This window comes from Orussus abietinus, unplaced genomic scaffold, assembly GCF_000612105.2.
Source record: "Orussus abietinus isolate OABI.00-Male unplaced genomic scaffold, Oabi_2.0 scaffold225, whole genome shotgun sequence".
Classification (NCBI taxonomy): domain Eukaryota; kingdom Metazoa; phylum Arthropoda; class Insecta; order Hymenoptera; family Orussidae; genus Orussus; species Orussus abietinus.
Window position 1 is genome coordinate 1 of NW_019394375.1, and position 23,454 is coordinate 23,454.

The 23,454-nt window shown below is 37.9% G+C and overlaps 2 protein-coding genes across 10 annotated transcripts; both read left to right on the top strand.

The window, feature by feature from the left end:
• The first annotated feature begins 951 nt into the window (after positions 1 to 951).
• Positions 952 to 18,894, top strand: LOC105702982. 9 transcript variants are annotated; one of them, XM_012431003.1, is made up of 20 exons: positions 952 to 1,161; positions 1,833 to 1,884; positions 1,960 to 4,263; positions 4,347 to 5,007; positions 5,106 to 5,334; positions 5,461 to 5,886; positions 5,986 to 6,071; positions 6,141 to 6,342; positions 7,264 to 7,370; positions 7,600 to 7,756; positions 8,156 to 8,294; positions 8,367 to 8,622; positions 8,714 to 8,883; positions 9,047 to 9,631; positions 9,712 to 10,167; positions 12,320 to 12,565; positions 13,009 to 13,390; positions 13,757 to 13,833; positions 14,550 to 14,594; positions 16,446 to 18,894. In XM_012431003.1, the coding sequence occupies exons 2-19, from the start codon at positions 1,879 to 1,881 to the stop codon at positions 14,577 to 14,579; spliced, it is 6,519 nt and encodes a 2,172-aa protein (XP_012286426.1). In that variant the 5' UTR covers positions 952 to 1,161; positions 1,833 to 1,878; the 3' UTR covers positions 14,580 to 14,594; positions 16,446 to 18,894. The 9 variants fall into 9 exon arrangements, with proteins under 9 accessions (XP_012286426.1, XP_012286423.1, XP_012286425.1 ...); XM_012431000.1 differs by lacking the exon at positions 14,550 to 14,594 and adding an exon at positions 15,802 to 15,888; XM_012431002.1 differs by lacking the exon at positions 16,446 to 18,894 and adding an exon at positions 15,802 to 15,885.
• A 533-nt stretch (positions 18,895 to 19,427) lies between these two features.
• On the top strand, positions 19,428 to 22,207 carry LOC105702981 (thymidylate kinase). Its single transcript, XM_012430995.1, has 3 exons — positions 19,428 to 19,665; positions 21,137 to 21,296; positions 21,380 to 22,207. Exons 1-3 carry the CDS (start codon positions 19,542 to 19,544, stop codon positions 21,720 to 21,722), a joined length of 627 nt encoding a protein of 208 aa, XP_012286418.1. The 5' UTR covers positions 19,428 to 19,541; the 3' UTR covers positions 21,723 to 22,207.
• Positions 22,208 to 23,454: the final 1,247 nt, after the last annotated feature.

Consider the following 23,454-nt stretch of genomic DNA (forward strand, 5'->3'; position numbering starts at 1 on the left):
AGCCATCGCGATTGCGCGGGCCCCTACCAGAAATTCGTTGCGCCGCCCTTGGGGGCAAAAAACGGTGAAAGCTAACGTACGAAATCAGAGGGCAGCACACGATATGCGATCGCGCGACCCTGCCCGTGAGCAATCACCCAACTCATCTCTGTCAAAGAATACAGAAGTCTCCAGACTACAGATGCTGGAGACATCTGCATTCTTTGTCGTGACATGCGTGGCACTTTCTATTTTTCACTATGCGTCGTATTTTCAGAGCTAGATTTTACTTACCATCGGTAACTTCCCTACTAACGATAAAGCAGAAATGTACATCGATATAACATTTAAGTACATTAAATAATACATGTAACCTTATGGTGACACATGTTTTAAACATTATTCAGCATGCTGCAATTATTCCTGAGTTTTAACCAATACGGCCGTTTTCGGATCACATGTTAATAATGCCAGTCATAGTAGTCATCTTTCAAACGTCACGTCTTGTGTTGTTTACTCTAAAGGGCAACTGACAAATAAATAAGACTGTATATTTAAAGAATTATACGCTATATTTTTGTTCTAACATATTTCCTCTCATTTCGTTTATAAAATTCATCACTGAATTTGCCTCAAAATCCAAGTTTTTGTCGAAAAATACAGTATTTCCAACCAAAGGAGCACTCCACGACATCTACAGGCGCAGTCGTACATTCGCTTTGACAAATGTCATGGAGTCGCTGTCATACACTCGAACATAATATTGCAGGTTGAATCCTTGATGGTTTTTCCAATGTAGATGCAGGAGAGGACTAGGGAGACCTTTGTGTTCCGTCTTATAAGAGTATCTTCGTCTCTCTCGTGAACCCAATGAGAGCAACAGAGAGAAACTGGTCTCTCAGTACAGAGAGTGGGGGCATCTCATGAGGCAACCCTTCGGTAAGCCCACGTATGTATGCGGCAAATCGACTATCGTGAAGTAGGAAAATTTGTGACGTGCTCTAACCCACATCCTTTCGCGTGAAATGTCCGAGATTCTGTAATATTTCGCATCCTGACGGCGTCCCGAGAAGCCCGCGTAACTTTGCTCACGATCGCGTCCTGCCCACCTTCCCATCGAATCGTTCGGCGTGAGAAATAATGCAAAAGCGTAAAGGCGAACGCAAAGCACGATAATCCAGGGTGAGTGAATGCTTCGGAGATCCCGAGGCCAGCCCTTTAGCTCACAGCTGGTAGTCAGTCTTTTGACTCGCATTCCTCTAGATTTTCCCGGCTGCCTTGAGTGTTTTCCGCGACGTGGAATCTTGTGAAAGCCTTCCTCCGTGATTTTCGTTATATAATGCGGCCAAGTTTACTGTTCGATATCTTGATATCGAGAAACGCTTTTTCCCTTTCACTTCGTCTGGGCAGCTGCTTAGATTTTTCTTAATCTCTCTATACCGCGATAGCTAGTTGTCGCGCGGTTGAAGGCAACGCGGAAGATGCTTGTTATCCTCCTGCAAGGTGTTTGATATTTGTAAATAATTCCTGTAAACTGAACCTGGCATTCTTGACCTAAATGCAACCTCATACTCCTACGTAGCACTTTCTTTCCGATGTTTTACAACCACGTTTGAAAACAGCTTGGTGTGCGTTCCATTAGGCAACGTAATGTTGTGGAATACAATTTCCTCATCAGGTGATACATTCGATTAGAGACTTGACATTACTAATTGCTCTGTATGAAGTTTTAAAGATAAAATATCAATGAATTAGGAATTCCTTGAATATTCTCAATTCGGGACACTGAAAGTACACTTACATACTTCATTTACATTTCTTAATTATATCTTAATATTTTTTACTTTGTTCAGATTATAGATAAAAGTGAATAATTAAAGGAGGTCTAGTGGCGTCAATATGAGTGTAAGTTTTGCTTTAAAATTTGTTAAGATATATGTGGAGTTTTAGTTCTTAAGCTAATCAAAGCTTGTATTTTAGAATCCTTACCGAGGACATCAATACAAACCAAGAGATCATGCTTCGGCATCGAGTTATAGAATGTTTTCTCAAAATCAATGTGGACCTGCAATACCTACAGTTCAAGGAGATTTGCAATCGAGCGCTACGTTTCAACACTTATCACCTGTGGTGAATCAACAGCAGCAACAACCACAGCACCTACAACAACAGTGTTATAACGATCCTTGGGATTGGGGATCGGATGCTCAGAATAATGGCAATGATTCTTGGAACTGGAGTGTGGATCAACAATCTGATCCAAAGCAGCAGCAGCAGCAACAACAGCAGCAACAAAAGCATCCACAGCAGCAGCAGCAGCAGCAACAACAACAGCAACCGCAAACATTCCTACCACCGTATTCGAGTCATAGTCAGGTCCCATCAAATTCTATTCAAGAGAATTATTACAAAAATCAAAATGGGAACAACAGACCACCTGTAATTACACAACATTCTTCATCGGGTAGAAGCACACCAAAAATACATGCAAGTGGAGAACCGATCTCAAATCATGCAGGGCCATATAATAGATATACTAATTATTCTTTTAATCCGCAATATTCTGCACCTCCAAGGCCAAATTCAGCAAAATCGACATCTGAATCTAACGACCGGTCTCAATGGTCTAACGACCAGCAATCCCAAAATATACATGTGCAACAAAAATCTGCCGTTCATGAACAGAATACCAGAACTCCACCACTGTCAGAGATGAATAGTTATAATTGGAGTAACGATAAGCAAAGTGTTCACCCTGGCCAACAGGATTGGCAAAATCATTTGGATAGCACTACGAGTGGATATCGACATACAGTGAATGCAAATTTGGGGCAAGAAGGACAAAATGAGGATAACTTGATACACCAAGGAATGAATCAAGTTCCCTCTCAGTATCAAATTCCACTCTCTTATATGTCTAGAAGCGATTCTATGAATAATGATGTTTCAACGTGGTCAAATAGTGGACAGCAGGAATGTAATGTACCAAATTACTGGTCAAATCAGAGTATGGTTACTTCAAATCAGTGGCCCAATCAACAAGGAGACAACTTTTTGGTTAATCAATCTCAAGTTTATCAGTCTGGTAGTAATGAGAGTACATGGGATCCATCGAAAGATCCAAATATATCACAGAAATGGCCACAGAGCAATTTATCCAGTGCTTCAAGAGTAGATCAGTGGATGCAACAAAAAATAGAATCCAACGATGCATTAACGAGTAATATATTGCACGAAGATATTTCCAACAAAGTCGTTACAAGTGATTGGCAACAGATCAAGCCTCCCTCTTCTCATTTTACTTCTTCCACGTCAACAACTTCTGGTTCAGCCTCGACCAAATCCAATAGTATAGAACGACAAGATAGCACAGGGCAGGACGAACCGAGTAAACTCGTTTACGCTCAAATGACAAACGAACCTTTGGATGACGGTAAAACCATTGAAGATACTCTTAAAGATTCCATTGACTGTGATGCTCATTTTGCAATGAAATCTCAAATGAATGCAGTTTCCAGTAATTTGGAAAACGTCCTTCAGAATGCGGAGGATAAGTGGAACGTAACTAGAGATTGGGGTACTGTCCCTGCGAGTGAATTATCCAATGTATTTGGTCAACTAAATATTGGCCATAAATTGGAAACAAATGTCGAAGGTCCGGTACCCAATTTTGAAGAGCACATTGCAAGTCAACACCCTGCTTCATCAGAATGGAGTTCTCAACTAACTTCAGATTCTGAAATTATTTCCGACAACTTTACATCTGAAAATATATCCACGATACCATCTGGCCATGCAAGTGGTTCAGATCATACCAGTTTGGTCGAAAGTCAACCACCAGTTATTCAAGAGCGTGTGTTACCAGAAGCTACACATCAACCCAATGCTAGTAACATTATGGATAATACTTCACGAGGTGGATATGATCAATGGTACAACCAAAATGTTCATAAACAGCCTGGAAACGAGTGGCGTGTAAACGAACAAGTTCAGCCAATGAAGCAATGGTCGCCAGAGCAAGATGTCGAAAATTCAGAGAATATTCAACAATCGTCAGATTTTATTAATTTGGAGACAGTAACTGCTGGCTCACAAGCACATGACGTGTATCAATCAAATGATTCTGTTAATCGGGAAGACATAAATAAGGAGGGTAAGTCCACAGGAAGCGTGATAAAAGAAGGGACAAGTTCTAACGATATTCAACAAGAAACAAATGAAATAGAAATATCTTCGACACAACCTGTTCAATCTGTACCAGCCCAACCTCATCAAGTAGAGCAAGTAATGCAAAATATTCCTCATTACTATGGTTTAGTAATATTTTATTATATAAAACTGTTAAAAATATTATAATTGTTTTACAGACGTCCGACAGTTACGAATTTTCCTCAAACGACAGAAATACATTTTTGGAGACAGGAGAATTAACGGACTCTCATCAGGAGCATGAACTAACTCCTCCGAATCAAGATGACGAGAACGATGAGGTTCCTAATGATATCCCTTTTTTACGTGAAGTACCTGGACAGTCAAGCTCTGCAGATCCTAGAAGGAATGATCCTACAGGACAGGAACAGTATGTTCTCAACACATCACGTGTCTCTGATCCACGAAGGAATGATCCATCGGGTCAGGAACAAAATACCCAAAATAGAAATGTACCTGATAGAGCAGACCGACGAGATGTCCCTCCAGGCCAAGAAAGAAATATTTCTTTGGCTTCACGAGGGGATTCGGATACATTAGAGCGTAGGAATGATCCTTCTGGTAGAGAAAGATCTTTGCCTCCTCAACAGTCCCGTAACGATCCGTCCGGTGAGGAACGTATCTTGTCTATACCACAAGTTAGTCTACAACCAAGTGAAACGCGCGAAGTTCCTGGAAGAGGAAACGAACCAGAGGAAATCGTGCAACAAGTAGATAGTGAAGTTAGGCAGATTCCAGGTGGCGCATCTCCTAGCGATGTTGAGCAAATGACGGATGACTGGTTTCCTAGTGGTTCTCAGGAAGTTATGCCGCCAGTTTGTATGTATACAATATGTATACATCTTTTACAGGACAAAAATATGTCTTTTTAAAGTGAGTAAAGGTTTATGCACTGGCTAAATTATACATGATTTTAGCTTTATCGACGATACAAGATCAACCTACTGATGTAAGAAACAAAAGGGCGCAAGCTGTAGGTGCATCGATGGGTGAAGGTCAGCCAATTACAGCGACACCAAATCGTAGAGATTCTTACGAAGATGGAGACGATGAAGGATCTGGCAATAGCAGAGAAGAAAGTAGAGACAGACGGAGAGATGCGAGTCCTGAGAGGCGACACTATGATTATGATAGAAAAGGATCATAGTGAGTAGACAGTAATTTAAAATGCGACATGTAACATATGTAACTTCTACCCATTAATTTGCTTATTATAAAGTATTATTTTTTCATTTATATCGTATGTATAACATATGTCATATTTAATTTTAGCTATGATCGTGAGAGAGAATATGACGATGATTACTATTACGATCGGCGACGTGGAGCAGATTACGACAGAGCCTATAATTCTCGTGAGGATTTGGATCGCCGAGAGCCTTATAGAGATGATGATAGAAGACATCCAAGCAGAGATGATCTGGATAGACACGGGAGGGATGACATCGATCGAAGGGGAAGAATTAAAGACGATTTGGAAAAACGCGATAGCAGAAGAAGAGTGGATGAGCGTAGAAGAGTTGATGATACAAGGCGCAGAGAACCCAGAGAGTTTGATCCCCGATTTCCTAGAGACAGGGAGTACCCTGATCGCGATCGCGATAGAAGGAGAGACGATAGACGAGGACGAAGGTATAATGATTTCGAATCTAGAGATCAATACAGAAGAGAATACTACGATGATCCTTACGGTCGAAGGTATGTAACCGAGTATCTTATCCTTACAATGCAGGATATATGATATAATAATTCTTCGATTAGTGTACGTTATTCACTAAATAAAATCCTTATTTGTAGTTCCAGACCATCGAGTCGATCGTCTTATAACGACAGAGATAGAGACTATTACATGCGAAATAGGGACCCTTATTATGGTTACAATGGTAAATATATTTGCTGAGATTTCTTTCTTTACGAGGTATTTAGTGGATATCACCCTATACTTATTGTAGGTTACGGTGGTTACGATTATGGTGCAAATTACTATGCGTATCTCGAAAATTTGCGAAGAACTGATCCTGCTGCGTACGCCGAGTGGTACCATAAATACTATTCCAGTCAACAACAGCATCAGCAGCAAATACCGAGAGGGGTAGCCAGTTTTCCAGAGGACAGAGCCAGTGTCCATTCAGGACGTAGTTCTTGTGACGAAAGGTTAGTATTCTAATTATATTTTCGTAACACGTGTTCAGCTGAATGGAACGGGATTGAACCTTATATAATTTTTTAAATTATAATAATTACAATAATTTCTAAGATGAAGATTCATTAATGAAGTATTTTAGGGTGGAAGGAAAAAACTTCATTTTTTTTTTAAACCTGTGTTTTAGTTTGCTATATTCATGGGCCCACAATTTCCTTATGCAAATACTCAAACTCTTGCCAACTCTATTGACGAGATGTTGTTCTTTTTTATCTGATCTTTAAAACCATTATATTTATTTCGATTGTATATCAGATTGTTTGTGAATCCAAGCATTTGCGTCCGATCGCCGAACAAAGCATTGTACGTCCCTTATTTCGGATTTTTTGGATGGCCAAGATTTCCTTTACGGAGGCGCATGGCGATATGTCGTACTTCGAATAGGTGAGACCGAGTAATCCAATCTCGGTTTGGTAACCAGTACGCCAGAGATTATAGTATCTTAATTGAAAAATACTAGGCGTAAGACGCAGTATTATGTATTTGTACTTTCTCGAACTGAACTATCGCATTTGATAAATATGCTAAGTAGAAATGCTCGAAATTCATGTTGCCGTTTACGTCGTTCTCTGCAATTATGGACTTATTAAAGTTAAAAAACAGTTAATACGACGTTAAGAAGATACACTAAAAATGCAGTATCATCTTCTTATATTTTCTTGGAGTAAATTGCCGCTTCTAGTTAAGAAAAAAGTAAAAACATTTGTAACTCAATTTGTTACACAATTGTTTTCGCGTGAGTGAATCGACACCTATTTCACGTTTTCTGTAGTCAATATTGCTGTAGATCTGTAGAAGCTAAGAAATCATTCATGCCGTGAATGAAATTTCACATTTTCTGTTAAATATATTAAACTAATCATTGTTTTCAGGACTACGGGTGATAAGCGGGCCTTGGGTGATACTTCCTTGTTGGAGGACTCGAGAACTGCATCAGCCCGGATGACGCCGACTAAATTCTCAACTTCTCATGTATACGGTATAACGTGTTTGAAATATTATCGCTATTTGTTGAGATATTTTTTACCTAATTCAATTGACGAAGAAGCACATTAGAGATTACCAGGAACTAGGAGTAAAAAATTGAAAATATTCAACTAATATCATCTAGTTTTCATTTTGTCAGTACTTCTGTTTTATCAAGCCAAGTTTAATTATCCATCCAGTTGTCATATTTATAACGTATTAATACTTTGTTTCGTGATTAGGGTCATTTTCAATTGGTTCCTTACTACACGTGCACGCAAGTTACCCAGCTGATGGGGAGAGGGCAAAAGTGGACATTCTCCGCGTGGAGAATCTGTTACTGCATGATCCTGTTGCACGTGAGCTGCGAGCCTACCCTGGACCTCTAATTAAGCAAGTGTAATAATTGTTCGATATAAGCATGCGTGGAAAACATTCAGTATTTCATTCTAACATCTAAATCTTTGAAATTAAATCAAACGTACAATTTTATTAAATTTACATTTCGAGTTTGCTTATACCTTTACTAAAGGATATTGCTCTTCAAAATTTCGTATCAAGAATATTATCTAAAATTATAATATTGACATTTGGAAACTGATATGTTTGTTAAATAGCGAACAAAATACTTTTATATTTAAAATGGTTGTAAAACCGCCAGTTGATATCATTGTTTTATAAATTTGAGTATGAGTTTTTATCTCGCGTGCTGTGTATTTAAGAAGGCTATTTGATTTTCACCTTATATTATTATATATCTTAATTCCATAAATTATTGAGTAAATCATATTTATATAGGGGAGTTACGCACAAGAAGACGATAATTGAATATTGCGAAGCAAAGATTAGTAAGGCAGCGGCCAATGAAGAAATGGACGATCGTGCGTCTTATATACTTCTTTATCAGTTGATGATTATGTTGATTCAACAGAACGGAGTAAGTTTATCAATCGTATACATGAACATGACAAAATAATCATACATTACTGGATCTGAAATTCCTGTTTAGAACGTAGTTGGTGTAGATATAGCGTCTCTCCTGCTAAGGAATAAAGATGCATACCCTTATGAGTTGAACAAGCATGTGTCAAGAAGGGAATCGGTAATGTCTCAGCGAACTGGTGGTACTGGCACTGATGGAAATTTGAATGATACCACTCAAACATTTGAAAAAAGTGAGGATGTAAAGCGAAGGAAAACCGTTGAACGGGTAACTGATGAATTCAGAAATACGCTGCTCTGCGGATTAGTTCAAGAAGCATTGGGTGAGTTTTCAATTTTACTTATTAGAATTTAATTCATTGTTTTCGAAAGGATTGGAATAAATAAATATAATTTAACGTATATTCTCGACAGAGTTTGCAATGAATGAAGGATTGTGGGGTCATGCTCTTTTCCTGGCAAGCAAATTGGATAAACGCACCCATGCCTCGGTCATGACGCGCTTTGCCAATAGCTTACCGGCACAAGATCCTTTACAAACATTGTATCAACTTCATTCTGGACGTGTACCATCCAGTGTCACCGTAAGTATAATTTTCTAAATATTTTTAATATTTGGAAAATTTTTCTAAATATTTTTAATATTTGGAAAATTTTTCTAAATATTTTTAATATTTGGAAAATTTCCAATAAATCTGACCTAACCGCAATTTTATAAAACTAATATTCTTTCTTTCATAATTTTAGTGCGTTTCTGATCCTAAGTGGGATGACTGGAGACCTCACTTAGCTATGATCATTTCAAACACTTCTGCTAATCCAGAAATTAATCGAAAGTCTATTACGACTTTGGGAGACACGCTTGCAACCAGAGGGAACATACATGCCGCACATTTCTGTTACATCTTGTCGCAAATTGATTTTTGTTCATACAACACTACTTCTGGCAAACTGGTTCTAATAGGCTCGAATCATCATAAACCCTACGCGGAATTCGTTACCACTGAGGCAATCATGTTAACTGAAATATACGAATATGCCCGCAATCTTAGCGAGCCGGGCTTTAGTTTGGTGGAGCTTCAAACCTTCAAGTTCGAATTGGCAGTGAAGATGATTGATTACGGTCTGATGGAGAAGGCTTTGTTGTACATAGAGCAAATAGCTGTGAACATCAGCAATTCACCCTCCAAGTACAAGAAATCCTTCATAGAAGAGGTGTACACCCTTGGCGATAGAATCAAATATCAAGATCCAGTCTTTAAAGACTCTGAAGAAGACCCAGCGAACCTTGCTTGGCTTGACAATCTTGCCGAGATTGTCTGTAAATGCCAGGTAGAAATTATTATCATTAAATCAATAATACGTTTAGAATGGGGTAGATATAATATTTTAATGTATTCGCACTACTGCAGGCTGGGGAAATAATTCAAGACGATGCTCGGAGTCACGTAACAACGGACTTGCATACTGCAGTGCAAGGTCAAGACCGCAATGAATTTCAACAACAACATCAAAAATGGATCACTGCACAACCGGATTATTCCGAAGGATCAGTTTCTTTGATGGAAGTCCCTCCGGTGGATTCCCAGTCAGACTGGCAACCCATGTCTTTGCCAACCAACCCTCAGGATCCATACACTATGAACACGCCGAGCACACAATTTGCAGGTAGTGGCATAGAGACCAATCATTATCAACAACAATCGCAGCCGCAGCAAAGTTATTGGGAACCACCGCCGTACCATCAGCAAGAGTACACGACCCAAGAGTATTCATCTAACGAATGGCAGCAACAATCATCTGCACAGTATCAGTCCGAGCAACCGGATTTGGATAACGCCCAAGATCCTGGCAACTGGAATTACGAGGTAAAGTAATCCGATACCTTGCATTTGCTACGCCATACATTAAAGATTTAAGTGAACTCTTTAATTGCCACATGAGGAAATGACAGGTGCCGGAAAAAAATATTTATTTAAAAAAAACACTTCACAGAACTATTCGCAATTGATTATGAATTATTGTTCTGCTGGCTTTGTATCGATAAGGGGCTACTCTCGATTTTTGTTTTCTGACCAATCATGAGTATCCCCTGATCTCGGTGCCTACACAATTTATGTAGAATTAACATGTTTCGCCTCCTTCTTTATGCTCGCGTTGGACAGTCGGAAACGGAAGAGAAGTCGGCGACATCCGAAGTAAGTAATCCAACGCTTGCTTCGTCCAATACTCTCAATCAGAAATGGTTGACGGAGACGTCTACTGCTAGTTCACTACGTCGTCGTAAAGTCCCATCTAAACCGGAAACGCGTACTTCCTCCGAGCCTACGAGTGGCAGCGACCCTGTTCAAACAACCGTACCTCCGAAGGTCGACACTCCCGATTTGCATACCGTTTCCAAAGAGAAGTCCCAAAGGCCTATAAAGTATCCCAAGATAATGTCGGCATATCCACCGATTCTGTCGAATAAGAAAATTAACCATAAAGATCCTCCGAAACCGAGAAAGATCGACCCTACCATCGTGAGACCGCCACCTTCGCGACCACCTGTTTTCCTGAAGTGCAAAGTGCCCGAGAAAAATGAGGAACAATTCTCCAAAGAGTCAACCGAAAGAGAACCGGAAAACGTAGAATCAGTCACCGCTAAGGAAACAACGGATCTGGATATCCAATTTAGTAAACTGAAGCTCGATTCCTTCACCCCGCCCGATTCTTCGACGAAAACCGAGAAACGCTTGATCGTTGCTCCGAAGAGTAACAATCAAACGTTTACTCAATATTGTAGCTTTGAGGAGAAAAAGGTTGTAAGGGTTGCGCCGCATATTCGCCGGAAGGACGTTATTTGCGACACGGTTGATGCTTGGAGCGATGTCAACGGTGGACAGAATGTTGCAGAAGTTACGCGTTATAAGCCGCTCGTTTTCGGTGGAACTTATCCGATCGATGTTCCTCTCAGAGGTAGAACAATCGGCCGTGTTGAGCAAACTAGAGTAATCGATGCCACTGCACGCCATAGCGCAAAAACTTTTGACATTGACGCACCGATGAATTACAAGTGAGGAACATCTTAGCGGTGTTGGGTATATAACAGGCACGTTTGTACTCAAGTACTGTTGTTATAACAAATACAAATGATAAATGGGGTGTCAATAAATTGGTTATTGGGTAAATAAATTTGCTAATACGTGCGATTTGTTTATCTCTGCTGATTTCGACTAGGACTACATAAATGTATTCATATTTTGCCGGGTACTAAGCTGTGTATAGTATTTTCCGAATTTGTATTTATTTGCAAAATAATTAACCGATTGCAAACATGTCCATCCCTGGCATTTACTATTTTTGTAGAATGACCAAGGGACACTAATGTCACTTCGTATTTCAAGTTTATGTACCGCATTTGCTTCCTTTGGTGTACTGCAAAATCTTACTTTTATTTATTCTCTAAATATTCGCAGAGTGTATAGCACATACCGGACAGCCTTGTGAGTCGCGATGCTATTTTTGTTTAGCAATTCTGAAGTTAAAACTGAATCTTTAATACCCGTGATATATTATCTGCCACCCAGAGCAAGCTATTTCATTTTAATATTTAAATGTCACAATGTATATACGCTTATTGTTACATAATATGACATTCGAAATAAAATATGTTATACCGCACCTCGATTCTTATTTTTCAAGCGGGCAATTAATTGATATACCAACTTAGATGAATAATCCGATACGCCTTCGCGTTTCTTTTGTCTTCTCTGCGATTATACCCGTTTATTATAAAATTGAGATTCTTTCGATGAAGAGAATACGAACTGTAGTTAATAATAATGCGATTATAATTGTTTCAAACTTGATGCATGCAAAGTTTCTCGTTGTTTACTGTGATAGTGACGCATTGTAGTAATGAATATATTTCATTCACTGAGCTGTTTATAAGCTATTCGGAATCGGAACTGTTGCAGTAAGCGGCGATGAACTTTGCAGGAACAAGTTTGCGATAATGAAATGTATATTTTATTTTAGCCCCAACCGACCATTTCCATGGCGCCGTCCTCCTCCAAGCAGTATGACCCTCTGGAGGAACTGGATGCCTTGGAAACTCCGAACCAGCAATCGAAATCGGGAACGGACAACAAAAAACTCCAGGAAAAGTCAACCGAGAAGAAGACCTCCGCCGGCGCAGGAGGATCCTGGTTTGGAGGACTTTTCAGCAAGCTTGCCCCAAAACCGAAGAATCAAATGATTTTGCCCGATGACAATAATCCTACGGTAAGAATTACAGCAATAATTGACAAATGTTAACCTACTATATAGTTAGTACGGTATAGTGGATGTTTCACTTTTATGTTGCTAAGGGCTCGAGAGGATACTTTTGGTAATTGTCATCTGTGATCATATGACGGATCGAACAGGAAGGCCAGTATTATAAGGCTCTGAGTGGAACGTTCAATGAAAAACTAACAAACACTAATTCGTGTTATTTATTAGTAGCTTAGTCGCAGTTATGTTAGCTTCCATCGTAATGAATTAACAATTATTATTTAATTGAGGTTCTCTCGGCCCAATGACTTAATTAGATGTATGATAATGTGTCATAATGAAGTCGTACTAAACTTAACTTGAGAATATTGATTACCCACGGTTGTGATTATTGAGAAAAGAAAAATTATGACGTAACTGTATGTTGATTTGTATATCGATGTGTTCTTTAGATTGTTTGGGATCCTGTTGCCAAGAGGTGGATGAACAAGGACGAGGATTCAGAGGGTAACTCGACGTTACTAGCGCCTCCTCCGAAAGCTTCCGACATGGGATTTAATCCACCAGTAATGGAACTACAGAAACCTTCATCGACAATGCAACCTGCAGGACCAAATGAAGAGTCAAAAACTACGAACAGTTCAAAGCTGCTTACCGGCAGTAATAATATGTTCAAAATGCCAAAAGGTCGAAGTATGCGTGCCAATTACATAGACGTAATGAATCCGAATACTGGGAAGAGTAGCGGACCGTCTGCTAATTTGGTGACTCCAGCTACGTCCTCTTTGATGCCTATGGCTGCTTCGTCGCCCCAACTCTTTGTCCCCACTCCGGGTATTGTTATATTTCCTTATTTAATAATGTTAAAAATTATCAGATTTTACTCTGGTCAACAGGCTTCTATTTTACTAGCTTTACATCCTAAAGACTGGCAGCAAAAATGTTTTCCGCGATTTTTAATTTTTTCTAACGAAAGTTATACTCTTAAGAGAAAACAAATTACATGAGGGAAAGATTGTAATATACCCGAAACAATTTATACTACAAAGTATGTATTAGTTCTTTTTTATTAGGGAAATCGAAATTAGACTGAATTGTAGATGAGAGATCTTCAATGACATTGAAACAAATTCTGTACATAATTTAATAATGAGCGCTATTAAAGGATAACAATATATAAATATTGTTATTATGTTGCAGTAAATGATCCAAGTGCTCCAGTGGACTTTATAACGACTACATCAAGTGTGACGTCTACAGAAAGTGGACCGCAAGGGGTAAGTTTGAAAAACATTTTTACTCCATCGGTAGCTATTAAAAACAGGATGTTTTTCTTAAAATTGTATGTTATCTCAGTAGGATGGAAATTAAAAATTCAAAATGAATTCACATTTTTTATTTGAAAGAACAGTCACTATAATATGTAATTGGATCAGGTTAAACTATACTAAAAGCATCATTTGAAGTTCCTATCATTTTCAATATGATCTACTCAACATTAACATTGCAGTTTTCTACACACGTACTTCCGTTTTTCAAGACAATACACAACACGTATGCTTCAGTTTATATGATGCACCATGGCTACAATATTTTGCTTTCTCGTAACATCATTTAGACGTGTTTTGAAACTGTAATGTTATAAAGTTTGTTCATCGTCACATTCATTAACATAATTTCCTCATTAAGAACCTTAATATGCCTGCCTTTGAACTGTCTCCCCGTTTTGTTCAGTATTCGTTTACGTTAACGCGAACATATTATGATCTTTTTGGGACTATGTTAAGTATCTGTTGTGGTACCTATCAACCGTAATGCATGTTTCCTTCGAGTAAGGGGATATCAAAGTAGTTGTGTCTAAATTCTAAATGAAAATGTTTTTGACAATGATAATCCTTAGTGGATGTAATATTCTAGCGTGTTGTTCATAATATGTAAGCCTTCTTGCGTATGACCTATGTTTAATTCATTTCATGTTCCTTTCCGCAAGCAGTCAGGGAAGCAGAATGACGTAGCCAAATAACAGTTATTGCCAATAGTAAGGAAACCTCTTTTTCATTTGTTTCAATAAGTCGTTGCTTCATGCTAGGAATATTTTGCATGCCCATCGGTATGTTGTGTTGTGATGTGATGTATGTGGCCATACGTCTGGAACCTACGTATGGTATGTTATGCTACACCTGTATTTGTGTGCTTGCTGTATTTGTATTCTCTGCACTGGTATCCTGTCTTTACATTTTGAGAACAGCAAGTATTTTGGATTTCCTTCCTGTATGATCTCTATAACCTCCTGCCTTCATTAACTAATAATCTATTGTGTATTTCCAATGCGTAGGAATTCTGCGGTACTTGAGAAAACTGAGTAGTTATGGTGTAGTAACAGAGCCTTATCTTATTCCTTCTGTGTAATTATAAATCTGAAATTTTGGGTTAGATGTACTCGTACTCTTGTCCTCAGAATTAAGTAAAGTTCCGCACGCAGTCAGGGCTGAATTTTGACATTTGATGCTAAAGATTTTCATATGTGTCATCCCTAACATAACAGTATGTATATGCTTAGTTTGAGAAGTCTTTTCAATGCAAACGAGTTAAATAAGCCGATGCAATACCGATCTTTAGAATGGTATGAAATTTTTGCGTATTTCTTAGGGAATACATTTAAAAGTCCCAGAGCGTGTTTGAATATTAAAATTTTGATATTTATACATTCCTCAGTAATGTCTGAATGTTCAATATATCGTTAGACAAATGGTATTAATTATTGCCAACAGAACATATTATAAATTTAGTTACAACTGTAAATAGAACAATTGTAATTCTAATTACCAATTTTTCAAGAATTACCCTATTGTGTGACAAATTGTAGTATTGTGTATTGTTGACAATCGTAGAGCAAACATTTAATTTATTCGACATCAGAAAGCACATATTCGTTTAATGTCAGCATATATCCTAAACTTGTATTTTTGTATTACAGTAATAACATGCTTGACTCAATGAAAGAGTTAAAAGTATTTTAATATTGGAGTTTCAAAGGATTGTACCAAGTGTCAAAATTTTAAGTTAATCGTGAGGGTACTAGTATAGACGTTGGAGTGTAGCATATCACTTTTATTAGTTTGTGAACGCTTCAAGCCAATTGTGAAGATCGGTGCTGAGCTCTTCAATTATAATACTTTAATATAACAGCTTTGGGCGAGTATCAGTCTATGAGACGATATTGTTGTGTTATATATGGAATCTAGCTCTCTCGATGGAGCTCGACCAGCTCACTATCGCGAGAAGTGCAGAGCTACACGATGAGAGATCCGCGCCTCCTCCATCGGGAAAAGGTAAACATTTCCAGCCATATCACTAAGCTTGGTACAATATTGGTCACTGTGTAACAGAGCAACTTTTATAACGACAGCGAGAAAGGTGAAGGAAGTAAGAGCTTCAAGAACGTAAGATTCATTTTTAACAAGCGATGTAGTTCTTACACCATAGTGGGCCGCAATTTATCTGCTGTAATGGTTTGTCAATGATGTTCCTAATATGCCATGGTTAATATTCCTTACACCCATTTTATAATTTCGCACACAAAATGTTGCAGCAAAATTGCGGAAGAGCTTGGTGAAGGTTATGTCATCATTAGTTTTATGCTTTCATTTCTTCAAAATGTCTCCTTTCACATATAAGTTTCTGTCGTCATTACATCATTTACACTACTTTAAACCTCTGTAGCAAAGACTTTAATTATAGATTAATTAATGCTGTTCGATTTGTATTGAGAAGTTCAGGCCTGATATCTATAATGTATAACATATCAAACCTGGATTTAACCTCTAGAGAATATATATATGTGTGGGAAACGCAATGGTACTTAATTAAATATTTTTAATATCCCCAGGGACCAATGATGTTTAATCCGTCGGACATGAAAGATCGATCAATGAAGAATCCACAGCGCAGCAGATACCCACCACGGTAAAGCAGATATGGTTCCTGCAGATAAAGCTACCTTAAATCAGTGCTTCGAAAGATGTGCATTGGACTTGTTAATGTCTCTGTGAGGCATTCTTCGCAACAGCTGTAGGTTTCTGTAAAGATTTCAGGGCTGTAGAATTTATTGTAAGACAGTAGGAAAGTATCACTGCCGCTTGGCATCTAGGACAATTTATAATTTTGATCGCAAGTCGATCAGTTTGTATTCTACTTATGATCTATGATTATATTCAGAATGGAATCACTGGTAAGACATTTTTCAAAGCAGATTAATTAGGAACATCAACGTGGAATGCTATGGTGCAAAGAACATTGGGTCATTGAACTTTTGTACATCATTCTTGTAAGATGATGCATTCACGAGTACTGAGCGGTAATATGTAAACGTTCCATTTCCAGGTATGTAGATAGAGGTGGTATAGCCATGGGATCTTGTTACCGTTGGTGTTAATTCTTAACGGACTTTATACTGTCGGGATGTTTTTCAAGACATTTTATTGTATAAATACGGCTTTCTATACACGACGTTCGATTGGGTCATTACAAATGTTTTGTGTTTTTACATGAATTCTCTTGAAATCTTGTTACAATCATAAAGGATGTTTGCATCATAATCTATGAGGTGAATATCTGCACTATTTTTTTTTGCAGTAGAACGTTCACGGTACCATATATAAATAAAATAATTGTAGTTAGGATTTAATTACTCAATCTCCATTTGTTCAAAGGATTAGATCGTTCGGTATGGAGTAAAGGTTATATAGTTATCAACATAATCCTAATTGTCGATTGTTCTGTAACTGGACTTAAACGCTAAATCCTTTGATGAAATGTTACTTGCGAGGGTCTATCACTAATAAGACTAGCAATGATGTCAATGGGAATTTGTTAATTATGGCCTGAAGGTGTACGCTACGATCTAAAGTCTGATTTTATAACCTGACAAAAGTTCGGTTATTGCCACGAAGATAAGAGTCGCTAAAACCCTAATGTCAGATTGGTCATGGTTTCGTAAACTTTGATCTTGGATGAACCTGCTTAAGAAACTGTTGACATTATTTATGCGATGTGGAATTTGATCACAATGGTGCAGGTCAAGAACTGCACCATTTCGATCAAACAGATGTACAAACTGTCTGCTAGGATCAAGTTTATTCAAGCTTTGGAGAATTGTGAATGTTGAGAAAGTAGTTAATGATCTAACTTTCTTCTGTATTTCATGGGCAGTGAAAGACATTTGAAGTGAATCAGAAATGGCCAACGTTGCCTGACTATCTTAAGTTGCTTAAGACCTCTAATATAGTTTAAAGCTTCCAAGTCGTTACTTTAAGTTTTGCTCCGTGTTGCTAGAATTTGTATAGTTGTCTCAAAAACTTCTATATGTATATCATATGCAGGACTGCACTTTTTAATTTTTGGGCTTGCCATGAAGATACCTTAGTTTTCTCAGGTTAAACTCTATTTGTCTATTACATACTTTTGAACGAACAGCTATAAATCTTGTAAGCTAAATGTGGAGTGAAACAGAAGAAAGTTATTTGGGAATCTTGTCCACTCTTTACTTACGTTTGTGAGACATTCACAAGGTTATCTATTTATATTGTGAATAATAATTATTGTAAATAAATAGACGGTTCGTGGAATTGATTACCGATCACTGAATATGTGTTTGGATGAAGTTCATGAATATCGATGTCAAAGGGGAACACATCTTGTAACGTTTTAAATTATGGCTTTCGAAACATTCCTTACTATACAGACATATGTTTAGTACCTTGGCTACGATATCTTTCCTAGAAATGATTGTCCAGCTCTGATTTCTTTTCTGAGCTTTTGTGTCATGCTGCTCTTGGGATCGACAAGTCATTCCTAGGTAAAATGTAATTTTATAAATTGTTGGCTACTGTTTTTATTCATCAGACATGAAAAATTATTCTTCACATGCTGTGTATTATTTGTAATATTAACTTATAATATTGTTTAATAGCAAGTAAACATGCAATTCAGGTATAATTTGTAAAACCCCTTAATATGTTAAATTCGTTACATCGGGTAATGGATAAAAGTACTTTCTGTGTGTTGCATTCGTGTGGATTAGATAGCAATACAACTGTGCAAATATAATTGTAATTCCTTTCAACCAAATTAACTGTGAATCTGTCAACAATTCCACTTGTCAAATTTAATGTCCATACTTCTTTCGAATTTTTATTTGTTGTAAGGTCTCGTCTATTATTCACAATAATGTATCTCTAGAAATCGGCCTTAAGCGTAACATTATTATTATATATATATACATAAATGTATTATTAAAACAGTGATGGGTAAATAGAAATATACTTTATTCATAGTTTCCCTAGCTTCATTCCATTTTTTCAATTTTAGGGTCACGGAGAAGTGTAGTAAGGAATATTTATCTACCATCTTGAAACTTTACTTATTTTTAGCAAAAAAGTTGAGATGGGACATTGTCGGTAAGCTTCGGGTTAGGTAACAATTCCAATATTAGTATTAATATGAAGGTGTGTATGTATTTAGCAAACGACTCTAGCAAGTTTTCTAATATTGAAAAGGAGTATTAATTGCACTGTACATTGTACACGTAACAAGATGGGTGTTGCGTATCGGCTCAGCTTGAGACGTAACATTATACTGATAATTCTTTATGTCCCAGTTAAAGTTAATATACATTTATGAAAAATATGGTTAATAGTGTATAACCTATAACATCTCATTCCATTTATCGTCCCGTGCTGTACCAAAGGTAAAGTCTAAATTATGGTAGTACCGTAGAATTGAATTTCTACTACACTTCATTAAATTCAATTGAATTGAATTTCGCGCCATCAACCGTAGTATGGTGGGGTAGTTAATGTCGCGTCACGGAGGTATCAGTCAGTATCAGTATTTGTCGGTTACCGCTTGCTTCGGTGTACTTCTACGAAGAATTGTTATAATAAACTAAACGGTGTTCATTGATAATCGTCTAACATTCACAAAAATGAGCAGAGGAGCGTTAATAGTACTGGAAGGATGCGACCGGGCTGGAAAGTCAACTCAAGTTAAGATGCTCGTGAAAGCGTTAAATTCTCAGGGCATATCTTCGGAAGCTCGAGTTTTCCCAGGTAAATTCAAACGGTATTATTTTATTCATAATAAATTCTATAAAATTAGATACTTGTCTTAATTACGTACTTTTAATTATCAGTGAATAATTCAATGCGTTGGGTACGTGTTTATAAACTTGGCGGATCCGATGTCAGTGGCATGACTCTGTCACGTGACTTCCAGGGCTGTCCGATATCTTACTCGGGGTGTCTCAAAATTAACGGCTCACTGCAGAGATCAGTTGAGAGGTTGCTCACGGGCAGGGTCGCGCGATCGCGTCCTGTGCTGCCCCCCGGTGGAGGATGTGGGCGGCTAATGCCCTTGCCACCTGATACCCCCCAATGGCGGCCCAATTCAGGGATCCTCCTCATCTCTGTGATAAACATCGTTTAAAATCTTTTAACATCTCTTACTAACAAGTCCAGCAAGATCTGCGGCGTTGAACCACCATGATGGTTTGAAAAAAAAATGGATCCTGTTATGATCCACCTAAACCTGGAAAGGGGCACAAAAGAACGGGCAGACCAAAACATAAAAAAAAATCCAGGAAGTCTGAGATTAGACAGCGAATAAGTTACTAAATTCAAGAATATTAATGGTAGATCGATCTCGTTAAATTGACTGAACTGGTATTTTTCATATCACTAAGTAGGAGAAAATTAATTTAAATGTAGAATCGACAAAATATAATCGAAATGATCGCTGTTCGCCGTCTCTTCTCCGTCAATCCTGACGAGTGACATAGAAAAAAAATAGGAGGGACAACGTGGTCAAGAAATGGATGGTTGTCCGAAAGAACGGAAGGCCATCGTAGTTGCCTTCTTCTTATGGGGCCACTTCGGCATATAGCCTCTTCGACTCTTGCACTCTCATCGGGCAGAGCTCCCTACGTCTCGAATACTTGGCAATCCCCTGATTTTTCGCATTAAAAAAAATTACTCCGCGAGCTAATTTGAAAGCGAGCAAAACGACGACCTACGATTCGAGGATGCCCAGTCCGGGCGTATTGCACATTTATCCGGATTCCCAAGCAGGGTCTAATTAACTTCATTCCTTTTCAGGCCTCGCCCAGTCCGGGAGCTGGATTGCGATACTCCATTATTAGAATAAATTATAAATTATGTAGTTACGATTCAATAAGGGTAATTTGCACTCGGTATACATTTTTAACGGATTTGCTCATTTACTATTAATCATATTAGAGAAATGTTATTTTTCTAAAGCCTAGTAAACGGAACTATATATTTACATAACTTTGAAATATCTCTTTACTAGTTACCGCAAGAAATTGAGTAGTTCATTAAATGGATTCCGAATATCGGCGCAAATATAACGAGTTATAAGTGAAGTATGACCAAACGATATCGAAGTATTGGTATCCGTTATTGTAATTTGATCTGAAACTGTGCCGTATAGTACTTCTTTTGATTAAAAATATTCAAAGAATAATGTTGATCGTTTTACGTCTTTGTTCGTGATGTTCTATAGACAGGACCACTCCTGTGGGAGAGTTGATCGACAAATTTCTAAAGTACAATAAAGACCTTCCACCGGAGACAATACATCTGCTCTTCTCGGCTAATCGTTGGGAATGCAGTAAAGAGATGATAAACACTTTGAAAAATGGGACCACCCTTGTCGTTGACCGGTACGTATGTTGCTAAGATTTTAATTCATCTGATAAAAGCGATTGTTAAATAACACATTATGAAAAAAAAAAATGTATTCAAGGTATGCAGCATCAGGTGCAGCATACACCGCAGCTAATACAGGTAGAGAATTGGCTTGGTGCAAAGCGCCCGATAAAGGCCTTCCACGACCCGACATGATAGCGTTTCTGGAGGTTGCTGAGAAAGAACAAAGTCAAAGGGGTGACTGGGGAGCAGAAAGATTTGAACACCGAGAGTTCCAACGAAAAGTAGCGGCGAATTTTAATAAATTACACGATGACACATGGAGATACATAGACGCGAACGAAGACGCGGAGAAGATTCATTCCAAATTACTGCTCGAAACTCTTGAAGTTATAGCGAAGGTTAAACATTGCCCTATCGAGCAGCTATACGAGCCGTAATGGTCTGCCGATTATTCAGATCTGAAAAGATATATGTTAGTTTCTAAGCGAACACGTTGATCCGCACAGATTTTCACGGATAGATAAATAATCGGCTAAACATTTCTTTTATATCGTTGACTTGTGCTTCAGTATTATGAGGGTGTTTTTTATAAACCATGGTAGTTTGCAGACAATATTTTCCCACCTATTTCCATTCTTACAGTTTGACAGTTAGATTATTAATTGACGAAGTTGCCTCGGGTAGTATTTGCACTTTTTATGTCGTCTTTAACGTGTGGGGCAAATTGTTTAGGTCTTAAGGATACGATTATTAAAACAGAAAAACAACGTTAAAACCGTACTCAGAGTTATAGAACATAAGAAACGGTTAATTTTATTTAAATGTACTTATTTTAACGTGCGGTACTTCAATATTCTTTATAATAACTTGTACTATGGAAGGGTGAAAGAGAACATTTTAATTACATCAGTCTGACAAAGTATATGTCTATTTGTTCATACCCTCGAGTGAGGTTTCTCTGCAACAGAATGATCCTTATCAATTACGTTAATGAATCCTTCCTACGAGTAATCAAATTCCAAGAAAACTCAACTTTATCGTCCCTTTCGCGCGTAGCCCGTCTTCTCTCTTATATTCATTAAATTTTCTTTTATTTCAGAAACACCTCGCCAATATCCGTTCATAGCGTCAATTTAATCGATTTCCGTTCAAGGAGATACACTCTGGTGCGATCAAACCCGCGTTCAGGATTCCCCAACTGCAAGAAGACGTAGAAGATTACGTCGTTTTAACGCGTTCTGGACACTTATAAGAAACGCGATTTGTACACATTTACTCCATGCCTTACGTATGATACGCTCTTAACCGACACCATAAATTATTACGAGCTCGGCGACATGGCACGCTATAAATCTTATAACATCACTAGCACGCAGTTCCCATGTCGGGACGGTGCGGTATCCAATTCGCATTATTCAAGGCTAGACAACATCGGAATAATGCACTGTAGGCGTCGCATGCGACAGGACTCAGTTGATATTAATAAAAGCTCGACAGTAGATCACAACTCTCCGAGGAGTCCGGAACATGTATCTAGAGGTGGCGTGTTCAACATGTCCATCTACTGCTTTAAGGGGGGAAACCACATTAGGAGGCTGATTTTCAGCCGTTTTTTATGCATTTTTTTTTCACTGTGAAAAATTAACTGCTATTCGATCTAACTTTTACGTTATTTTATTGATACTTTGAATTACATTTACAAATTTTTTCAAGTTAGTTTTGACGAAAATGTCGAATTTTTGGACTGTTGTCCACCGAAGGTCGTCGTCCGAGTTCGTTGTTCGCGGGAAATGTGGAGGTCGCAATTTTTATCTCAAAGTAAAATGGTTGTTTTTTTTTACATTATTAACATGTTTTCGAAGAATATAAACCTCATTGCGAGTAGAAATTGTACAAATTGAAGTGTTGACAGGTGTTTGAAAAAAATGTCTCGATTTTCACCATTCTTTTTTTATTTTGCAATAATAAAACACCTTTAAAATGGCATATACTCAAGACCTATCGATATTAATTTCCGTTAATAAAAATCTACACAGGGCTCCGATCAAAGTAACGTCAAAGTGAAAGATAAAGGCAACATTCTTTCGTGGGCTTAAAAAAATGAAAATATGCCGCCAGGATTGATCTATTCTGCCCCTTTTTCAATACCTGAAATATTCAGAAATTACG

Excerpts from the sequence above, each read along its gene's own strand:
- LOC105702981 (XM_012430995.1), top strand. The coding sequence starts at position 19,542 with ATGAGCAGAGGAGCGTTAATAGTACTGGAAGGATGCGACCGGGCTGGA. Across the intron at positions 19,666-21,136 it reads GGAAGCTCGAGTTTTCCCAG|ACAGGACCACTCCTGTGGGA; the intron begins GTAAATTCAAAC and ends GATGTTCTATAG. Across the intron at positions 21,297-21,379 it reads ACCACCCTTGTCGTTGACCG|GTATGCAGCATCAGGTGCAG; the intron begins GTACGTATGTTG and ends AATGTATTCAAG.
- LOC105702982 (XM_012430996.1), top strand. Across the intron at positions 5,008-5,105 it reads GGAAGTTATGCCGCCAGTTT|CTTTATCGACGATACAAGAT; the intron begins GTATGTATACAA and ends ACATGATTTTAG. Across the intron at positions 9,632-9,711 it reads AGATTGTCTGTAAATGCCAG|GCTGGGGAAATAATTCAAGA; the intron begins GTAGAAATTATT and ends GCACTACTGCAG.